Source organism: Vanellus vanellus, assembly GCF_965231255.1.
Source record: "Vanellus vanellus genome assembly, chromosome: 2".
NCBI classification, from domain to species: domain Eukaryota; kingdom Metazoa; phylum Chordata; class Aves; order Charadriiformes; family Charadriidae; genus Vanellus; species Vanellus vanellus.
The window spans coordinates 40272153-40292678 of record NC_138906.1 but is presented as its reverse complement, the minus strand read 5'-3'; the positions used below and the strand labels follow the sequence as shown (position 1 = coordinate 40292678).

Sequence of the window (20526 nt, the reverse complement as noted above, 5' to 3'; positions counted from 1 at the left end):
TGCCTGTTACCTTTTGTCCTATCACTGGGCACCACTGAAAAATATGTTATACAGATAACATACAACATAACTTATTATACAGGTAACAACTCTGTATGAATAAAATATTGCAACTTTGAACACTTTCTCCTTTTGGTTAGACATAATTGGAGTTTTCTTGGATTTGTGAAATGTAAATTATCTGTCTTTGTTGTCTCTGTGTTTGGTCTGCATCAATTTAGGAAGTAGAACCAAGCAAGAGGGAGGGAACAAATAAAAAAATATCAAAAAAGAGCTGCTCAAGTACAGAAGGGATAGGATTTGGGTCTTTTTTCTGTGCACAGTTTAAATGAGAAGTCCCTCCCCTTTTTTCATTTTCTTCCATTTTGCTTTTTACGCAGTCATTAACCCTTCTTGCGTCTAGTAGGTAGTCTTAATTATGCTCGTTTTGCATAATTCTGCCAATAGGATAATATATGTAAGCTGTGAGTCATTTAAAAAGTGCTTGTCAATTTATTTAGGTTACTAAACTTCTGTTTAGTGGTTGTTTTTTCACTTAGTGGAGGTGATAGCCTGGGTATTGCCTTTTTTTCTAAAACGCCCAAAATGAAACTATCTGCACATTATGGTTGTGGTACTGTACCCAGTTCTTAAGGTATTTATCTTATGCTTGCAAGATACAGAAATGAAACTTTGACTGGACAACAAACAAGATAACTCAAAGATGCAATGTGATTAGACAACACAATTGATTAGACGAAGTTGTCTAATCTCACTGCATCTGTGAGTTGTCTTAGTGCTTTCTTGATTTGACTAATGCACATATCTAATATTTCCTAAAGGAAAGAAAAGCATGTTGGTGTATGTCTGTACATATACATACACACACAAATATATGTATGCATACATATATATACACACGTTTATATTCATAGATACTTTCAAAGGGTATATACACAGTTTCACAGTTTTTGTATGGTTTTTGCCTTCTCTACTTTCTTAAGATACAGTGTAATGCTTTTGAATATTTTTACGTTCCTTTATTACATTTTTCACTAAAAGTAAACACTAGGAGCTTATTGAACAGTCATCCTTCATGTAAAGTCCTTATTTCTCTTGCATATTCATTCTTACTTTCTTTGATGGAAACATTTATTGTATTTGCCTTGAAGATTGAAAGAAAAATCACTGAGAATGTCATTTAGCATAACTGAAAAAGCAATGTGATATATTAGCATCCAGTGTCTTGCTTCTTCCGACGGCCTGAACAGTAATGCACCCAGACTGTCTGTCTTGTCTTTGAAATTAAGAAACCTCTCTATATACCCCATGGAAGCTGAAGCTCTACTAGAAGGAAAAAGAGACTATAGTATAGCTTGTTGTAGTTGTTACTCCAAAAGACTGAGCTTTTAACTCATTAAATTCTAGCTTTAGTGTGTTTCAGGTAATTAAAAGCTGTGCGATAGTGTCAGAAGCACCATATATCTTTTGCTAGCTTAGTCATACTGCTTTAGCATTTGTTTGGTAGCTTTCAGTTCAGAAACAATTATTTGGAATTCCTCACAAAACTCCCCAGAAATCTGTTTACTCCTTTGTGTTCTTTACATTACATTATTAGTGGGTTTGCCCCAATTTTCATTGGAGGTACTCTGATTCTCTGATAGGTTTTTGTTGTTGTTGACAAGAAACTGTTTGTGGGTTGAATCAGGAAAGAATAGTTAAGTGAGGGTAACATGAGTGCATTGTTTTGCCATGCAAACAACTTGTGCTGCGTAAAAGACAGTTCCTTGGTGTTTGTAAGAAAGAATGAAAATTTGCAATAGATGCGTTAATGTTTTTTTTTGTTTGAGATTGACCCTGATTGGAAATAACCGTGTTCTCCCAGGATGGGATAATAAGTGTTTTGATAACATTCAAGTAACAGTTTGCTTTCTGTTCTCCAGAGGAACGAATTGGCCTTACCAAGCCTTAATAGTTGAAAGGATGATGATCTGGATTCTTTCAGCTGTTCCAAACCAGCTGCTAAATAAGTCAGTGAAAAGTGCCTTAAAAACTTTCTTATTTATAGTACAGAGAGGGGATCTTTTCCAGTCTGTGTTACATTATTATATGAAAGCAAACACTTCACAATAGATTTTTACCCTGCACCTTCCTCCAGGTGAATTCTGATGTTCACCCACCTCTCTGCAAGGAGCTGCGATACCATTCAGCCCTCTGCCTGCACAGATAAACCTGATGACTTTGGTAAGCCAAAAAGAGACCTGACAGGATGGTCCTTCACTTAGCAGTCAGCGTTCAGCTTGCAGGAACTAGCTGCTCAGAGGACCACTGGTTTGTTTGTGTATCCTAATTGTTGTGAGTGTGCACCTTCTGTCAGTGCAATTGTATCTTCTAACAAGAAATCACAGTTCCAGTAGTATACGTAATTCCAAAATTTCAAATGGGGTGAAAATTCACAGAACCACTGAAAAAATGCTGCTTGTTTTACCACTTTGATCATGTAAAATGTTAATGCATTGCTTTTATTTAAGCTTCTGAACGTTATCCAAATGAAAAACTTTCCTACATTTGACATGTTCCTATGAAATGTTTTAATGCAGGTGAAACTGCATCTTCTGACAGTAGACTTTCTAGTTAATATTTTTTGGCTGGCCCTAATGCAAAGACAATGTTTTGCTCTGCTAGAGCTTAGTCTGCAGTAGATCTGATTTCTTTAAATTAAATTAAAGTTACTGGAAAGGAATTAATATTAAATTAAGAAACAGCAATCCTCATACTAAATAGAGGAAGTGTGCTTTCTTTGGTATTCCCCAGAATGATCAGGGCTGTTATAAACAATCATAAACATGCTCGGGAAGTGCCCTGTGTGAAAATATGGGAAAATTTCATGGACTCGGGCCAGATTTATGCATTTGCTCACACACGTGCTCGGTCATATACTCTCTTCCCACATTATTCTCTCCATTCGTTGTTGCTATTTAGTTTCCTGCTAGCAGACATGCAATTATGACCACCTTGGTGGGATGCGTGAGGCACAACAGAGCGAGCTAATGCTGTTTGCCATGAGGCGGTCACTAAAGGCAGGAGGTAAATAGCCAGATCTGTTATAAAGCCCTGCAGGACATCAGTGGATGGTGTTGGGGTAATGGCTGTATTGCCATATGACCATAATTTTGCTTGTACCTTGTTTGCATCTTACGTGCTCATTGCTAGATCTATTAAGGACCACAGACGCTAGCACCTGGCCACTATCCAGATTCTGTCAGGTGGTCTCCTACGTGCTCTGCAGAGTGCAGGAGGGAGATTTGGCTGCTTTAGAAGGACAGCAGCAAGAAATTCATGCTGGGTAGGGAGCTGCAGGGAAATAGTGAGTAGAAGTGACTAAGTGTGTAGCATGCCTGAATGTTTGCTCCTTTCTAGCTCGCAGGTACAACCCTGCTCAGGGGCAACTACCTGCCTTTGAGCCCACAGGGAGGAGAGGGAGAACTGCACTGCGGTTGCCCTTCCAGCCCTTCTGTTGGCTGCCTCCCTCTTCTGAGGGCTTCATAAGTCCTGACCTCTCCTGGGGAGGAGACGTGAGGATACTGTGAGGGTGGTGAAACACTGGAACAGGTTGCCCAGAGAAGTCGTGGATGTCCCATCCCTGGGAAGTGTTCAAGGCCAGGTTGGACGAGGCTTTGAGCAACCTGGTCTAGTGAAAGGTGTCCCTGCCCATGGCAGGGGGGTTGGAACTAGATGATCTTTAAGGTGCCTTTCAACCCAAACCATTCTATGATTCTGTCATTGACCTTTCCATGAGTCACCTGGAAGAGCTGTAGCTTTGTGGAAGGGCCTGCAAGGTTTGTGGTGGTGGAAGAAGGAGGTAGGAGGAGGAGCGCGAGTGACTCCGTAGCCTGCTGGCTCTGGGTGCCATGAATGGGAATGGTTCACAGCACAAACCACAGGCTTGGGAACAGCCTCATCCTACGCTTTGAAAAAGAAAACAGTCATGACTGTATTTCTTGAAGGCTCTGAGCCTGCTGATGTGTGTTAAGCCTGATCAAATGGGAGTATTGTGCTTGCGGCTGCCAGGGAACTGAGTTGCTGCACCAGTTAATGGTCTGGGTCCGGTGAGTTTGCTGGTCTTCCTTTTTGTGTTTCAGGCCCCATTATGTACCACGTTTTGGGCATGTATTGGTGCAAAGTGCTTTCCTCTGTACCCTATGTATAGACAGAGCGCGTATATGGTCTATGTGCACACCAATTTGATCTTTGGTTGTTTTAATGCAAAGGAGAAAGGCTTACTTAATGTTTCATAATAAATTGAGGAACATTACTTTGAAAATGCATACAAACATGAAAACTTTAAAAGGAAACAGAAACTAGTGAAAAGCGATCCAGTATTTTTGTGGAACATTTTCACGTGTAATGTGAACTGTCATTAGGACTCTGTCAGTCTTCAACAGCTGAGACTAGAATAATAGCATAAAAGCTTAATTGGGAAAACATGTTAAAAAATGAAGACCCCAAAATCCCAGCATTTAATTTGTTTTGTTGGAGTAAGCAAACTAAGTAAACACCTAACACAGGATAATAGAGATTTAGAGTAGAACTGTATGCTTGTCCTTTTAAATAAAGTATTAAGGATGAGCACCGAGAAACTGACCTAAATTTGACCATTTCAGTAAAGAGAAATTAAATAAATGCCTTTTTGGCATTTAACATTTTATTTTTCCTGGAGCATAGCTATCATTCAAGTAGGAATAAATTAAAAAACAATCAAGTTTGTTTTAGCTTTGTCATAAATGTTACTAGCAGGAAGGGAAAATTGCTGCTTATCAAATAGAACAGAGTTAAAAGCATCTAATTCTGTTGAGCATATATATTATATAAAAGTGTACTGTAGTTGATGATTGTCTTTATTAAGCATGGACTAATAGAAGAATCCATGCTTTATTTTATAAAGCATAATATACCTTTCCTATTTAAAAGCATGGGATTATAGCATCTCAAAGGTACCCAAATCTATTGTTTTATTATAGAAAAAATAGCCTCCTTGTTGTAGACCATTGCTGTAACTGTCTTTTTTCTTAATATCTGATTGAGATACATCACCTCTTTAGCATGGACCGTAGGATAATTGCCAGAGGTCACATGAGATGCTTCAGTTTGAAGCTGGTTGGTGGCTGTTTGATCTCTGTGGTAGAAGCCCTGGATGATCCATTGGGAGGGAAAGCAGACCTCCTTGACACAGGAGGAACCAGTTTTCCTCAATACCTGTCTCCCCAGCCATATTTCTCAGCCTGCTTTCAGTCCCCTAGGATCCCTGTGGCAGACTGCACCACCGTCCTCTGTTTCCCGTAAATTGCTTTTTGGAGCTGCAAAGATGGCTCCTTTCAAATATACATGACTCAACCTGTAGATTTTTATGTCAACTCAATCCTTTTATTGATTTTTCTGTAGCAAGATGGTGACTGTGGGTGTTTGGTCAGTATTTTCCATTAGCAGCACAGAATGCACAAGTCCCTAGACCCAGGAAAGTCATCTCATGGATACTGGTTGTGTAACACAAACTTTCTTTTCTTTTTGAAGGATTTCTAAGCTGTAGTTTTCTGTATGTATCCGAGCATTTCTGGAAGTGTTTTCCGCTTCAATTATAAGTCAGGCAACAAACTAATTTGCCTGGTAATCAGTTCCAAAAGCAGCCAGCACTTCTATTTCCACTTTCAGACTTAGCGAAATTGAAAAACACAGCATCTGTCATTTACAAGTTACTTACAGGCTGGTCTAGATGTAGACAGAATAAACAAAGGAATCTTTTGAGGTCAGGTTGTGAAGTGCAACAATAAATAAGGAAACACAGTGCAGAATATAAAACTTAGAGCTAACAGCGTTTCAAGAGCAACATGTAGGCTGCTAAAAGAATTCAGCTTTATCTTTTGGCAAAATAGAGGCTTATAATAAGCACTGAAGTTACACAAGGTTTTATGTGGTTTTTCATTTGCTCTTTTACCTTACACAAGTCCCTGTTGTACACAATTTTGATTTTCCTTTTTCTTTTGAAAGTGGCACGGTTAGAATTCTCTTTAACAACTAAAACAAAAGCTTTCATGGATTTTATTGGAAGTTGTGTAAGGTTTTCTGAAAATGTTAACATTTTTCTAAGGTGAAGTAAGGAAAGACTGGATCAACAACCACTTTCATAAATTAGGTATGCAACTTAGAGGAATTAGCTGAAGAAATAATTGAAATCTTATCGTTTAAGTTTGAAGACTGTTGAATGATGAATGCTACTCTCCAGGAAGGTCTGATGTCCTTTTTCACCCTACTTTTGAAGAGAACTGTATGATTGTTAGCCTAACTTAATGCCCACAACAATACTGGAACAATAACTTACAAAATATCCAGAGGATGATGAATAGCAGGATTTCTGGGGAGGAATTTGCATCACATGAACAAGTCTGTGGGAGAGTAACAAGAATGCACAGCACAGGTCTGTAGATCCAGGAAACTCGTGTAGACCTTGTGGGCCTCAGTTGCGTGACAGGAACTGTCTTGTCTTTTAGAAGGATTTCTGTTTCAAGGAGAAATTAGCAGTAGTTCAGCATCAAACCGAAAAGATGTATTGAGTGTAAGGCTTAAAATGGTTCTGTCCAGAGACTGTTAAAACTCAACTGTTTTCATTAACTATTCCCAGCAATAGACTGCTGAGTATGTTTATTGAGGTTTGCAAATCTGAGAATTGCCCTTCACACTGTGGAGGTCTGAATTCAGAATGGCCCTTGAAAATGGAAAATAAAAAACCCTAGAATTCACTCAGGGTGAGGACGTTTGGCCATTGTTAATTGTGGGGAAAAGAATTCCATTTTTTTCCCCAAATGATGTAAACTGACGTGGGATGTATAATAAGTGTTAAGAAGCTTTTCCATTCTGCAAAGCAGTGATGAGGCTTATGCTGTATCACTGTGATGAGACTTAGGTACTTTACTTGAAAAAAGGTGTGGACCAATTGAAAAGAATCAGGAGAGAACCATCAAAAATTATTTAGAAATCTAGAAAACGCAAGGGAACAGGAAACATTGAAAGGACTGAGTTTATACAGTCTAGAGAAGGTAAGATTAAGGTGTGAGGGGTATTAAGAGCTGTAAAATGCTGATGCAGAAAAGAAATATCCTAGTGAGGAAGTAGCAGTCTTAAATTTCAGAGATGGAAATTTAGGCCAGGTGCTAGGAAAAGGTTTTGAAAAGTAAGAATAGAGAAGGACTGAAACATGACTTATGGTGCTTGTGGAATCCCGATTACTCAAGGTTTTTAAAAATAGATGAGAAAAACTATGAGAAATAGCTGAACTAGAACTGATTCTGCCTCTCGGTAATAGGATGGACTAGCTGGATAGTCCCTCCCAGCTCTGTTTTCTATTACCTTTCTTTTTTAATCAAGTGTACATCCCAAGGCTCCAATTACACGTGTTTTCACACTTTCCCCTCGTGTTTAGCTTTTAAGAGGAAGCAATCATTCTCCCATGTTAATGAGTAGACTTTCTACTAGGTTTACCCAGGTGTCCTCAGAAGAATCCAGATACTAGGTTTATATGCAAGACAAGCATCAGTTTTCACAGGTGATTGTTAAAAATTGAAGCACCATTACCTTAATTAACATTGCTGAATAGTTTTTAGTCATTCCATTGTATTCCAAGTAAAACCCTCATTTAGAAAGGTATTCTGGCTTTTATATTCTTTTAATGAATTAAACTATTTGCTGTGTAGTTTAAAATTTTTGGAGTCTGAGCCACATGAGATGTTAGTAGTTCTAACATGTGGGTTTCTTTCCCCATTTTGATCCCCAGTAGGGTCCAGTAAGTAACAGTCAGTTTTATTATTTGTTATGTATTATTCATTGGGCCATCTCTTTTTATGACTGAAGTGATTAGTATGCTTTTGTAGGAGGTAGAGCCTTATTGTCTGTCAATGTACACGTTGCTTGGATTTCTGGTTTTATTTGCAAAAATAATAAAAATTCTGCATCCTATAGTTCTTGGTCAAAAAGTTCCATTATCCCCTTCGGGAACATGGTCTTATATGAAGAAAAAGTGTACCAAGCAGAGCTATTCTATTATTATTTAAATTATTTGTCTGTATTATTGGTTTTGAATATTTATTAGTTTTTTGATAACCTCTTTCATTATTCATAAAGGCTAGCCACACAGTTTGATGAAAAAAGCAGTACAATGAAACCTTATTTTGCATAGCTGGCGTCTTTCATACACGCTGTTCTCTGGTGCGTTTTTTGTAACGAATGCCTGAAAGGTGCTGGCAACCTCCGTCGTGTTTCTTGCAACTTCCCCTCCCTGTTGGTTTCAGTGGGAGGGGAAAACATCCAGCACCTCTCCACTCTGTATGCTCTAGCATGGTTAGGGATGAAATAATAAATAGCCCCCGAGAGAGATGGAAATGAAGAGGCAAAGGTCAGGAAAGAAAGATGTCTTTTCACATAAAATATGAAAAACATGTGAAGAATTACTGATGTAGAGAGAAGGAGAATGGAAGGTCATTTTAGGTGATTTGTGGGATTTTCTTTTGAAGCCCACAAGACTCCAAGGAAATAAGGGCAATTGCTGTACTGACTGCAGTATCTGTGTGTATGTCGAGTGTCTGACAGGAGTCAGCATCAGATGCTTCCCAGGAAGGCATAAAACCCCACAGTAAGCAGAACGGGGATGGATTATTTTCATGCACTAGGTCTAATCCTCATCTCTAATATGTATAGGAATCATCTCCAGTATGTATAGGTTTGTTTAAACCCTGAGGTATAAGGTTTGGTGTCTGTTCTAAAAGGTTTCTCATCACTACAGGTATGCATTGATCTTAGCGTTCTTGTTATCAATATACCTACAGAGCACTTCAGACATGTTGGTAGATACTTGATCTCAACAGCATTTTGCATCAGTTATCTCTTAGTCTGATAATACAGCCTTTGTGTGGATGAATGCTTCTGTTTATTGCTTTTGAATTTGCCGTGTTTTACCTTTAATGACTATCCCCTTTCTCTTGTTTTGTAACTTTGATTACTTGCTCTCCTCAACTTGCATTACTGTGACTACTAAAACTTAGAGTATTTTTTGACTGACTGCCTTGTTTTTATTAAATCCTCCACTTCATCTCTCCCAGACTACATAGTGAATTTGGCATTTTAATGTGTATGACTTCTTGTTTAATTGCTCCAGTCTCTTGTGTGATACAAGTCCTTCTGCAAGACAGCCTGCTTAAAATCTGAAATACAAAATAGGACTCAGGACAGGTCAATTTTTGTGTTAATATTGTAGACCACTGTGAAGCTTGCTTGACTCTGAAGAGCCTGGATTTTAAAAAGCACAATAGCCCAGTGTAGGATTATTGACCAATTTCTTTTTGCTTCTAGCTGAGCTGCAAGGATCATCTGCAATCAAGCTCTCCTCCTTGCGTGATCTTCCAGCTCAGCTGCAAGAATTGTACCAGCAGGGCTTCGTCTTGGCTGCTGTCCATCCTTTCGTGCAACCAACTGATGAAAAAGAGAAATCTCCTCAGGAACAAATCTTCAGGGCTGTGCTTATCAAGAAAACAGAAAGGTAAAGCACTTCCAGTGAACTGGGATAAAAATAGACAATGTGATTTCCTGCTGCGTTTTGACCTACATCAGGAAATTATAGCAGAGTTTACTGTGCAAGACTTGATTTTTTTTTTTTTATTTTTTTTTTGTGGGCTTGAATAGGCTTAACTTGTTCTTCATGTTTACAATTCATCTGCAGTTTGGCAGACGACTCGAAGAATAACAAGTTGAAATATGCTCTGTATTTTGGGATGTGTTGTCATGAGAGGCAAAGAAACAAGCCCTATGCCTGACAATTTGGGAGGATGATCCCATTGGTACCCTTTAAGAATTTATTAGATTAAATTATGACACAAGAAATGTTTGCTTAGAAAAGACATATTTTGTGTTTAGACAGTTACAGTTAATGCAATTAATTTGAGAACTGCAGTATTCATGCATACTTCTTAAATTTATGTGTAGACTTAAGGCTCTTCTTTCCTCTAAATGATACAGGTTCTTTTAATTTTTCAGTCAGTGCAAACTCCTTAAATAAAAAGATGACTCTCCTGCTTTGTCCAGTGTTTTAAAATATATTAAGAATATTTTACATAATCAAAGTCTGAAGAAGAATAAAGAAGCAGGAATACTGTTTCTTTATGTTTTAATCTGATTTAAAAGAAAAAAACAATCAATAGAATGTGCTACTAAATAGCCCAGAAGAAAATTTATAAACATATATTTATGATTTTTAGTTAAAGAATTAAAACATAATTTAACGTTATCTGACCACCCACAACTCTGCAGCTACCTGTGGTGTTGCCACTATTCTGTGCAGTTTTCCTACATTAGTTGCATTCCTCAGTCCACTCCTTCTTGCAGTGACCTATACTGAAGGCTGGGAGATAATGGGGGATAATGAAACCTCCATTTGCCAATCCTAGTCCCTCTCTTCATGCTGATGCTTGAAGGAAAGGATGTAACTGTTTTAAGCACCTCTTTAAAACTAAAGTAAAACCACCATTTGATTTGCTGCAGCCTGTGAGCTAAGGAAAAAGTTTTGCATTTCATTAGCATTGGGGGTTGCAGGCAATTTTAGCTTCTAAAATAACTCTCAATTTACCTTGACTTGCTCTTAGTTTTATTAATACGGAACTTCATGCTGGCTTGCCTGATATTATTGTTTAAAGAGTTTCCAGTTTTATGGTCAAAACCTAAAATGTTTGGCTGAACTTTTTGAGTAATATTGGGCTGAGCTTGCCTGGTTTTGGGGCCTTGCTTTTCCCGCTTACAAAATACCCTGCTGCAAATAATGAAATTATTTACATGCGTGAGTGTGCAATGTTAAGTAAGTGCTTAAGCAATTCTGATGGGTTTGGGTTCAAGGCTTCAGCATCTTCCAGGACAGAGCTGTGAAGACACATCAGGAAAATGCAGCATCCTTCTTGGAAGAGCCATACGGTCTTCAAGCCAGAGCGCTCAGTGTGTCGCTGCTGTCTCGTACCGTATCCAGTAGTTTACATCTGTGCAGAATGATTGTGAGAGAGTACAAAATCTTAATTGCCTACTCACTCACTTGGGTGCCAGTGTTTCACACACTTTAGACAGCTGTAAATGACTGTACAAAATTGAAGACAGTAGAGAGTCTTGAACCAATTATGTTTCCTTTTGCATTCACACTCCATTTCTTTGCATTCCCTTATCTGTCATTTCTGACTGCCTAGAGAAGCAGAAGAGACTTGGCGCAATGGAGAAAAAACAGACAAGTACCAGAAAGGGAAATGACATCAGTTTGGTGTTTCATGTAGTTTAAATGTTCCTGGGTTCGTCTGAGAGTGTGGGAGAAGCTGCTTCCATAGTGTGTGGGTGCAACAAATGTTCTCATTGCCAAGTGCAATGAAGAGACATAGGTGTTGCACAGGCTTCAGGTGACCATAGCCTGCATAGAGACCAGCTGTGTTTGAACCATGAGTTTATCCCATTCCACTCACAGCTGGGGAGAGAAAATACGCAGCAGTAGGGAAAAAAACCCAGACATACTTAATTTTTTTAATTAACCTTTCTCGTTACACTACTGATAAAGAATAAATGGTACTTTTTTCACTGAGGACTGTCAGGTCTCTTGCATCTGTAGGCTGTCTCTGTATGAAACAGTTGAACTCTTGGGTAGAAGTTAAGATCTACTTAGGTTATTTGTTGATCAGATAAGTATTTATTTCTGTCATAAGATTTTAGGAGTATAAGTAGTCCAGCTACAGTTGTAGGATCACTAGTAACATCATTTATGCTCTGAAGTACAAAGTGGTCCCCTGCTCTTTTCTGTAACGGTGGTGCCAGGTGTTCACGGGGAGCCAAAGAGTCTTTATAAAAAGCTCTGTACCTCGGCGTGGGGCCCATCCTCAGGCTTCCTGAGCACTTTCTGCAAAACACCTGAGGCTGTAGCGCCTTTCTTGCTGCAGGTGTTTCACCACGAATGGCTCCAACACTATATACTTCATCTGTCAGTTGTCTGGCAGATAGCAGGTGCGGTTTTTCACCTTGCTATTTTTGTTGCCTCAATGGAACAAAAATGAAATTGTTGTATTAGTGCCTTTTTGGTACAGTAATGTTAATTCTGTGTATAGAGAGACAGAAATGAACATTTGAATTAGTCTTTAATCAGTGTTGCACCATTATATTTCAGGTTTATGTTTTAAAATGAATACTATTGACTCACATTTTGAGGGCTTGGTTTTACAGCACTGCCTCTCCAAAGGTAGGAAGAGGCTATATTAGCTGCAGCAGATGATGTGCATCAGGAACTACATGCTGCTGCTATCACTGAGATTTGCAGTGCCTTAATTTGTTCAAGAATAAAATGGAAAAGGTAGTGCTTAGATGTGTTATGCGTTAAAACTCATGAATAAAGTACCTGTTAGTGTTATTCCTCCTATTTTGTCATGGTCCTTGAGTTTTAAAATACTTGGTGTGAATTTGCAATGTCATTGTACGTTTAAGGTGACTTTTAAAGTTACTACGACAGTTTTGTGTTTAATCTGTACTGGTATCTCTGTGGCTTCATTATCTTCGCTATCTAATCAATTCTGGTAAATAAGGAAGTAGGAGTCAGTCCTCCTCTAGGACATTTGAGGAAGCGCATTCCTAACATATGAGAGCTGTAAATGTCAAAAAGCAAGGTTTGTTCCTTCGAAATATTAGGGAGAATATGAAAGTAAAGGACAGATTTATTTTTTTTTTAAATTAACAACACAATTGTTTGCACTGCAAAAAGTGTCATGTTCAATTAAATTAAATGAAGTAAATATATTCTTTAGAGGCACTGGGCATGAAGGTAGTTTGCCAAGTAGCTGAAGGACTCTGCCATTGCTCTCATTAAATTTAATACAATACATCTAAATATATCTGTAACACCTAATTGCATTGTGCACACTAACCAGTTGATTGGAAGCAGTTTGGAAGTCAAATAGAATAGAGTTGGATAAAGAAATAATAACTTTAATGCTCCTGTGAATGTTTTCTCTGTCTCTTTCTCTTTAAATTTCTGAGGACTTTTTAATTCAAAAGCAGTTGACTTTTACTGACTGTGCTGAGTTCTGAGGTACTTGGGTTTCTTAGAGAAGGCATCTCCAAAAAAATATGCAAAGAAAAATCTTCAAGCCCAGGTTTTTAACAGTTTTTCTTTCTGAATGCGGGGAAGACTCCAGGTGTGAAGTGCAGCCCCTGGCCTGCTGGTTTGCATTGATTCACGCTTGAGAAAAGTTGCTTCACACTGATTTACACTTGAAGACAAGAATCTCGGGAAGAGATTTATGGTGGTACCCTGGAAAGCGCAAATGTGTGACAGCGTATCTCCTGGAGGAAGGGACAGGGGAGGGCCCGTGCATTTGGGAGGTTCTGGCTAACCAAGATAAGGAGAGTAGCACGTATGTCATTTACGTTCCCCCGAGAAACAGAGATTGTTAGTTCTTTGTGTGTGTAATAACCTTTCTCTCTTTGCCCTTTTATTTCCATACTCGCTAGTTTCTAATATAATAATCTCTGCTTAGGTGTCTTGTGCTCTTCACTATTTCGGACAGCTTGTGTCTGTTGCAGATAACCTGCTCGCTGCAAAGAAACCGCAGTCAGCCCCTGAACAAAATTGTAACAAAACCATAGCACAAAGCTGCTTTAATTTATTCCCAGGCTCCCCGTAGTGTGACATCTGATACCAGACAGGTATCTTAAAGTTTCAAAACTCAGTGTCAATTAAAATGTTTTAATCTCCCTTTCTAAGTACTGTGCACCAGAAAGCAAGCTCCATTCTCTTCCACTAGGAAAGATACATGGTCCAGGCTCATAAACTATCTGCTTAGGATAGTGTTTACATGTTTGCAGATGCTCTGTTTCACTACAGTAAAGTGAAGCAGGGGTTATAAATTGAATTCCAGAGAGGTCTTTCTGTCTGTGCTTCTGTGTCTTAGGACATACCCTTCTACAGGTTTTGCCTCCGATCAATAAACCAATCAGCAGGGAAACATTGCCATGCAGAAGTAGACCAAGTACTATAATTTAAGAATAATTTTTTCAGAGTAGACTTCTGTGTTTACCTCAAACAACTTTGCAGCTATTTTCCCTTTCTATAAAGTAATGAGGTGTCAGGTGTGCCACTGATATACTTGATGAGATGATTCTGATTCTATTTCTATAATTTCCCTTTATCCATTAGTCCTGATGAAATGCAAACATTCATCACTTGGCCAAAAATAGCTCTATTTATCTGGAAAGGAATTTGACAGACTGAGTTCAAAAGTTTAATAGTAAAACAGGATTTTTACAGTTTCTTTTTTTTTTTTGCTGGTATGCAATGTTAATTCCAAGTGATTTCAATTAATGACATCTTCTGAGATATAGCTAGATTTTTGTGTCCTCTGTGTCATTTAAAGTCTGGAGTTACAGAAAATATAGAAAATGGATTTATAGAAAGTCTGGATTTCTAGAAAATGTAACGTAGCATGATGTAAATGCAAAAGATCGAAATGACTTAAACATGCAATGTGAAATGACTTAAACAAGAGAGTAGTAGTTGTGTTATTTGTTTGATGCTATGTTTGCATTTGCAGTTGTCAGGGTCCACTTGGTATTTGCTTAATTATGTTGACTGGAGGTTTCAGACAGCTAAGTCAGGGGAAATCCTGATTTTTCATACCTGAAAGACCAATTCTTTCACGCTATCTTTTTCCAGTCATGCTAAACTCCCTTTTTAATAGTAGTGAACAGCTCTTTCCATGAAAGGAAGGAAAACTGTATTATACCAAGGAACAGAAGAAGTATGAAAAGACATCATTACGTTGGGAAGACGTGTCAGCCTCTGGAAGCGTTATGCTTTTTTAAGCCTTGGTTTGGTCCTCTGGCATTTGGTTTTGCACGTTTGCCTTCTGTTTCTAAAAACATCCAGATAATACATCAAATTTCTGATTCTTAGCTGTTTGAGACACTTTCTATCCCCCAAAAGCTTTTATTCTCTTCAAGCTTTTTTGATAGGCACTTGAAACAGGGAGTTCCTGTGCTGACTTTGTGTAGAATTCAGTGGATAGAACCATGAGCCATGACTAGTGCCTCTGCCTGGCAAGCCTGTCTTTGAGGTTCTGTGGATATTATTTCATTTTCCATCTGAAAATTTTTCATGCCACATTTGATGTTCACTGGCACATCACTGTGTAAAACATGCACAGTGGTCTCGAGCTTTCTTGGAGCACACACTCTGCCACATCAGCTGCATCCACCACTCTGATGTCATTTGCAAACTTGATGAGAGCACACCTTATCCCCTCCTCTGTGTCATCATTGAAGGTGTTAAACGTGACAGGTCCCAGGTTGCAGACCCCTGGGTGGGGACTCCACTTGCCACTGGCCTCGAGACAGGGTGTCACTATTAACCATAGAACTGGATTTTACTCATCTGGTTTTCCAGACTGTAGTACCCTAACTTGCATACAAGAATAATGTGGGAGCCAGCGCCAAACCTCTTGTTAAAATTGCCATCAATGACAGCCACTGCCCTCCCTCCGCTTGTTCACAAATCCACTCATTTTAACATCAAAAGCAATCAGGTTGGTCAAGTATGATTCACACTTGCTACATCCATGCTGGCTGTTCCCAACACCTGTCTCCTTCCTGGGCCCTGAAATGCATTATAAAGGATCTCTGCAGAAATACAGGACTTCCACTTGTAGGCATTTCAAAACAATACAGTCTGACAAAAATATGTCAGTGATCTCCTCCAGTGCTCCTGTGCTTGCTTGAGTTGGTGAAAGTGGATACTTTGCATTGGTACAACATAGTTTTAATTTAAATGTAAATGCATGTGAGAGTGTGTGCATATATATGTGTATCTCCTTGGTTTTCATGTAGAATTTGGGCTTGAAGATGGCAAATGTCTGACCTTGTCTTCATGAGCATTAGGATCAAACACGTTTTGTGTGCAAAAGCAGTGTGTGTTGTTGCTCTCAGCAGGCTGATTTCAGCTTGCTGAAAAAATAATATTTATTCCATACCCAAGAGTCAACAGATATCTTCCTTTAGCTCAAGCGACAATGGCCTGAGTTTTTAAAGCTTGTTATTTGTTTCAAGTTCAAAGAAATACATATTTCCTCACAACAACTTTCAACATTGACCCAAAATAAATGTACTTTCATCTGTGTTCTCAAAATTATAAACACTGCACATTAAAGATGCCTATGTATCCATACATGCCTGAACTTTTCTCAAGAAACTCTATATGCTGTCATTAGTAAAATTTATAATTTTTTTTTTAAACAAATAATGCCTATTCCTGTGATAAGATTTCCTGTATAAGAAAATTACTAGTTAGGAAAATTTTTAGGTAGTAAAGTTAAGTGTCATGTGGGTTAGAGTTGAGGTTGTTATGATACAATATACCTGCTTTTAGTTTTAAAAAAATTGGTGTGTTTGTTGGCTGGGCATCATAAAACCTATTGGTTTTTAATTGCGGCTGCCTTGGATTTCAGATGGTCTAACATTGCTAGGTCTCTAACCTGGGATTATAAAGATACCAACTGCTTGTTATCACCTCGATGTGGTTTTATTTTTTTTTAAATGTAGATCAGTTAGCTATAAATGTACAGTTACATTTTGAATTGTAGACCTTTTCCTATGTAGTGGAAAATCTCAAAACTGCACTAATATTCCTACCATGATCTTACTCAAATAGTCATTTTAGATTGTCTGCGCAGCTTACAAGCGTGCTTTCCAAATTCATGGGCATGGAGAACTTCAGGAAGATTAGGACCAAATGCTGTCTCTTTTATTTCCTTCTTGTATCTGAAAAGGATTGGAAATCCAGTTTGTAACAGACACCAAGTTGTCAGCTTTAATAGTTACTGTGTAAGTTACTGGTACTCTACAGCTGGTTATGGTTTATCTACCATGAAATGGCACTTAACTGCAAACAGCTGTGCAGGAAATGACAGCCTACTGAAACAACCATCGTAAAATATTTTTGGCCAGTGAACTTCCAATTATAAGTGAAAATCTTATTTATTCTGTGTATTTTCTTCTTCTTTTGTGGCACTGGAGGCCCTATTTAGGATTCAAGACACCACTTTTTTTAAGTCTGCGGTCCTCAGCCTTTTCCATATCAGTAACACTTGAGGGTACCCTCTACCCCCGGCCTCAACGTGCCTGCAAACACCATCCCTCTGCACAGGGACACAGAGGCTGAAATTCCCTCTCAGCTCTTTGCCACCCCTTGGTTAACATTTTCTGTGGTGGTCACTAAGGGTACCTACAGTGACAGAAAAATCCTTCTTTGGAAAAATGGTTAAACCAACAATGAGTTATACAACAAAGGAAGATAAAGAAATGAAAACCCAGGGTGTATAATTTTCAGTCAGTCTCTGTGATTAACCAGTGGTTGTCCTCTCCTGGGGTGGTGGGCAGGAGATGGCCCTTCCCCACTGCAGGCAAAGTGACGGTGGCACTGTCCCTTCTGTTCCCTCTCAGGTATCACAAAATGTGTTATAGTGAGTACAGGGCATTGTAATGAGTCAGGGTGTACCAGATTCCCCGGTTCATCGTAGCTGAAGAGTACAGCATTACTGTATCCAGGTGTGCTTCTTTCAGGGCTGGGCCATTTTTAGTTAACCCAGGGATTTTTTGTTAGAGGAACAAAGGTAATAAAAAAAACCTTGAATGTTTGCAGACAATGAAGGAAGGAAGATTCAGTTTTCCAACCTGGGAGGAGGAAGAGGAGAGGAGGAAATTGCTGACTGTACATCCAGAAGAAAAGGAAGATCTTTCAGACTGTAGGGGCTTACACATTTTCTTGACTAAACTGATGTCAGCATTTCTCTTCCGCTTTCTGTTGAGAAATATTTTATGATGGGAAAGTGGAAATTAACTTTACATAAAACCATTGCTTTAATTTTAAAATATTTTATACATTGGACTCCCAGTAACTTCCTGTGCTATAAAACTGATAAGAGACTCCAGAGTATGGATTATTGGGTTATTTCTCAAATAATTGATGTCAGTCCTTCAGAAGAGAACAGGGGGATGCAAGTGCAGGAACAAGACTGAAGTCAGGAGGCCTGAGCTCTACTTTTGACTTTTCTTCTGACTTCTGTGATCTTGACAGATGTGCACATTTTGGGGGTCCTAATTCATAGTCTCTAATGAAAGTGGTCATAAAAGTAGTCCCACTAAATTAATAAAACAAAAAATATAATAATTTCTGTTCAGTATAGAATTTACCTGTAGCTATATTTAGGTACTTCTGTACAGTTATACTAATAATATTCAAAGAGTTTAATGAGAGACTTTTATGATATTTGTGAAATACTTTACAATTAATTTATGAAATGCATTCTCACGCAGAAGCTGGAAGTAATTTGTTGCCCACCTGAATTTGCTCAGAAAATTATTTTTGCATTCTGTGAAATCCACAGCTATTTATTATCATGTGAGAAGCTATGGCTTTTGGTTTGGTTTGGTTTGGTTTTGTTTGTTTGTTGTTTTTTTTTGTTTGGTTGGTTTTTTTGTTTGTTTTTTACAGAATAATAGACTCTTAAATGTTTCCTAAAACGGTGACAACTACCAGTATAGAGAAAGACTTGCCTTTAACGCATATGGACATATTTTACTTGAAAGCATGGAAAAATACTTTTTGGTAACGTGGAGTACTTCTGTTGGAAGATTTTAACTAAAGATTTTATGGCCTTTAGCAGGATCTGTTATGTGTCTTCTGTAAAATAATGTTCCTAACAGAGTGCAGTGGTATTTGATGCAATTTCTGTTCTGAGCTCTGTGAGTGCAGAGGTAGCTCTGAGGCTCTTGGAGGAAGAATTCACTGTCTCTTGTTTGCTTAAATATTTACAAGCAGCAAGTGTATTTCAAAGTAAGTGCTTGTTAAAAGAGGAAAAATAAACAGGTCATTTTAAGCAGTTGCAGTAAAAATCACTATATTTTTATGGATATAATCTGTATTTCAGATAACTCATACTTCTTTCGAAGAAGTTGGAAGTAGGTCCTTCAAACACTGCACAAAATCAGAGTCCAGGGAGCTGTTGAAGGAGAGGAGAGGAATTAGGAGAAAGTGGTTCAAGGGCAAACTTTCGTCTTCCTTATACCTGTGTATAAAACTCACCAATATAGGTTGAATTTTTTTTTTTTTTACAGGTAACTAGTGGTTTTAAACATGAAAATACAGTCTTTCTCATTCTTTTGGAGCAATTAGAATAGTAAGTTTTTATGTTTGTCCCAGCAAGTATTTGCAGCAGCGCCGCAGTTTGCACGGAGATTTGATCGCTATGTAAGGAGCAGGCCTTGGCAAAAGAGCGGACACAGAAATAGCATAGCACATACTTCATTTCTAGGATTTGAGATCTTAGCTTTGACTTTGAGCTGTATTATTTCAAAGTCTCTGGGCTGGGAGTATGGCTTCTTCAGCCAAGCTGGAAGGGGGCTGTGATGACTGTGGTGGGTTGTCCCGGCGAGGGAACTGGTAGAAGCATTTGGTCCTCACATTTGTAGAGGCTTAGTGTTGTCCCTCCAAAATGGGATTGGTTTTCTAAAAAAGGCTTGGTTCCTTGCTGCCTGTTCCTGGTAACCCACTTCTGGTTTGTAGTTAAACAACAAGCAAAGCACTGGAGAACTGTGTTTGCTTCATTTGGTGTTGTGTGGACTTTGCGCTGCAGTTTCAAGTGGCCATTTTGGTGGTTTATTTATTGCTAGAGCATTAGAGAGCCCTAGGTCCTACCTATATATATCTGGTTAGGTAACATATCCAGTTAGTCATATTCAGGTTTTAGAAAAAAATATAGGTATAGTAGTAAGTACTGTAGCAGGGAGACTTTCTTAAGTTTATTTTTATGCTCTATTGAGTTAATCTGTGGTGGAAAATCTGCACAGAATAGATTCTCTTATGTAGGACTTTACCTAGAACAGCAAAAGTGGTTGTCTGCAATTCATGTGTTGTCCCTCACAAATTTTTTTTTTCTTTCCTTCTTGACACAATTGTTCTGTGCTGCTTAAATTAATTTCTGTACTCCTGTTACAGAGGACTAGATGGTGGAACACTTTTAGTTCCCCAATAGTGATTTCTGTAAATCCTATAAAGATATTTTGAGAGTTTCCATGGACACCAATGTTTTGTTAAAATTTTTGTCCAGAATCAAGAACAGAATGGGACCACAAGTTATGAGAAGAACCTAGAAAGGAGGGAAAAAAAAATAGGGAAAGGACTTTAATGTTCCAAAACAATTTACAGTCTGGTACCGCCTGTCCCATGTACGAGATACGAGAAATGAAGTGAGATTATAGCCTGTGTGAAAGTACAAAATACAATGTCATGTGATACTTCAGAAAATTTCTGCAGTATTGCCTAGGAAACACACTGCCAGTTTGCAGTCAGCAGCCTACGCATCTCATGGCTCCGAGTAACTGTTAGCATCTCGGGAAAGCCCCTGGGCCATCTGTAGCTGAAGCATGTTTTACGTGTGTCAAAAT

The 20526-nt window shown here is 38.5% G+C and overlaps 1 protein-coding gene across 1 annotated transcript in view; it reads left to right on the top strand.

The window, feature by feature from the left end:
• The window catches only part of RFTN1 (raftlin, lipid raft linker 1), a gene marked incomplete at its 5' end in the record, with an annotated part of 88067 nt that overhangs the window by 20044 nt on the left and 47497 nt on the right, over nucleotides 1-20526 (top strand). Inside the window, one exon of the mRNA XM_082479510.1 lies at nucleotides 9376-9562. Coding sequence (XP_082335636.1) covers nucleotides 9376-9562 — 187 coding nt within the window. The remainder of the gene's footprint in view (nucleotides 1-9375; nucleotides 9563-20526) is intronic.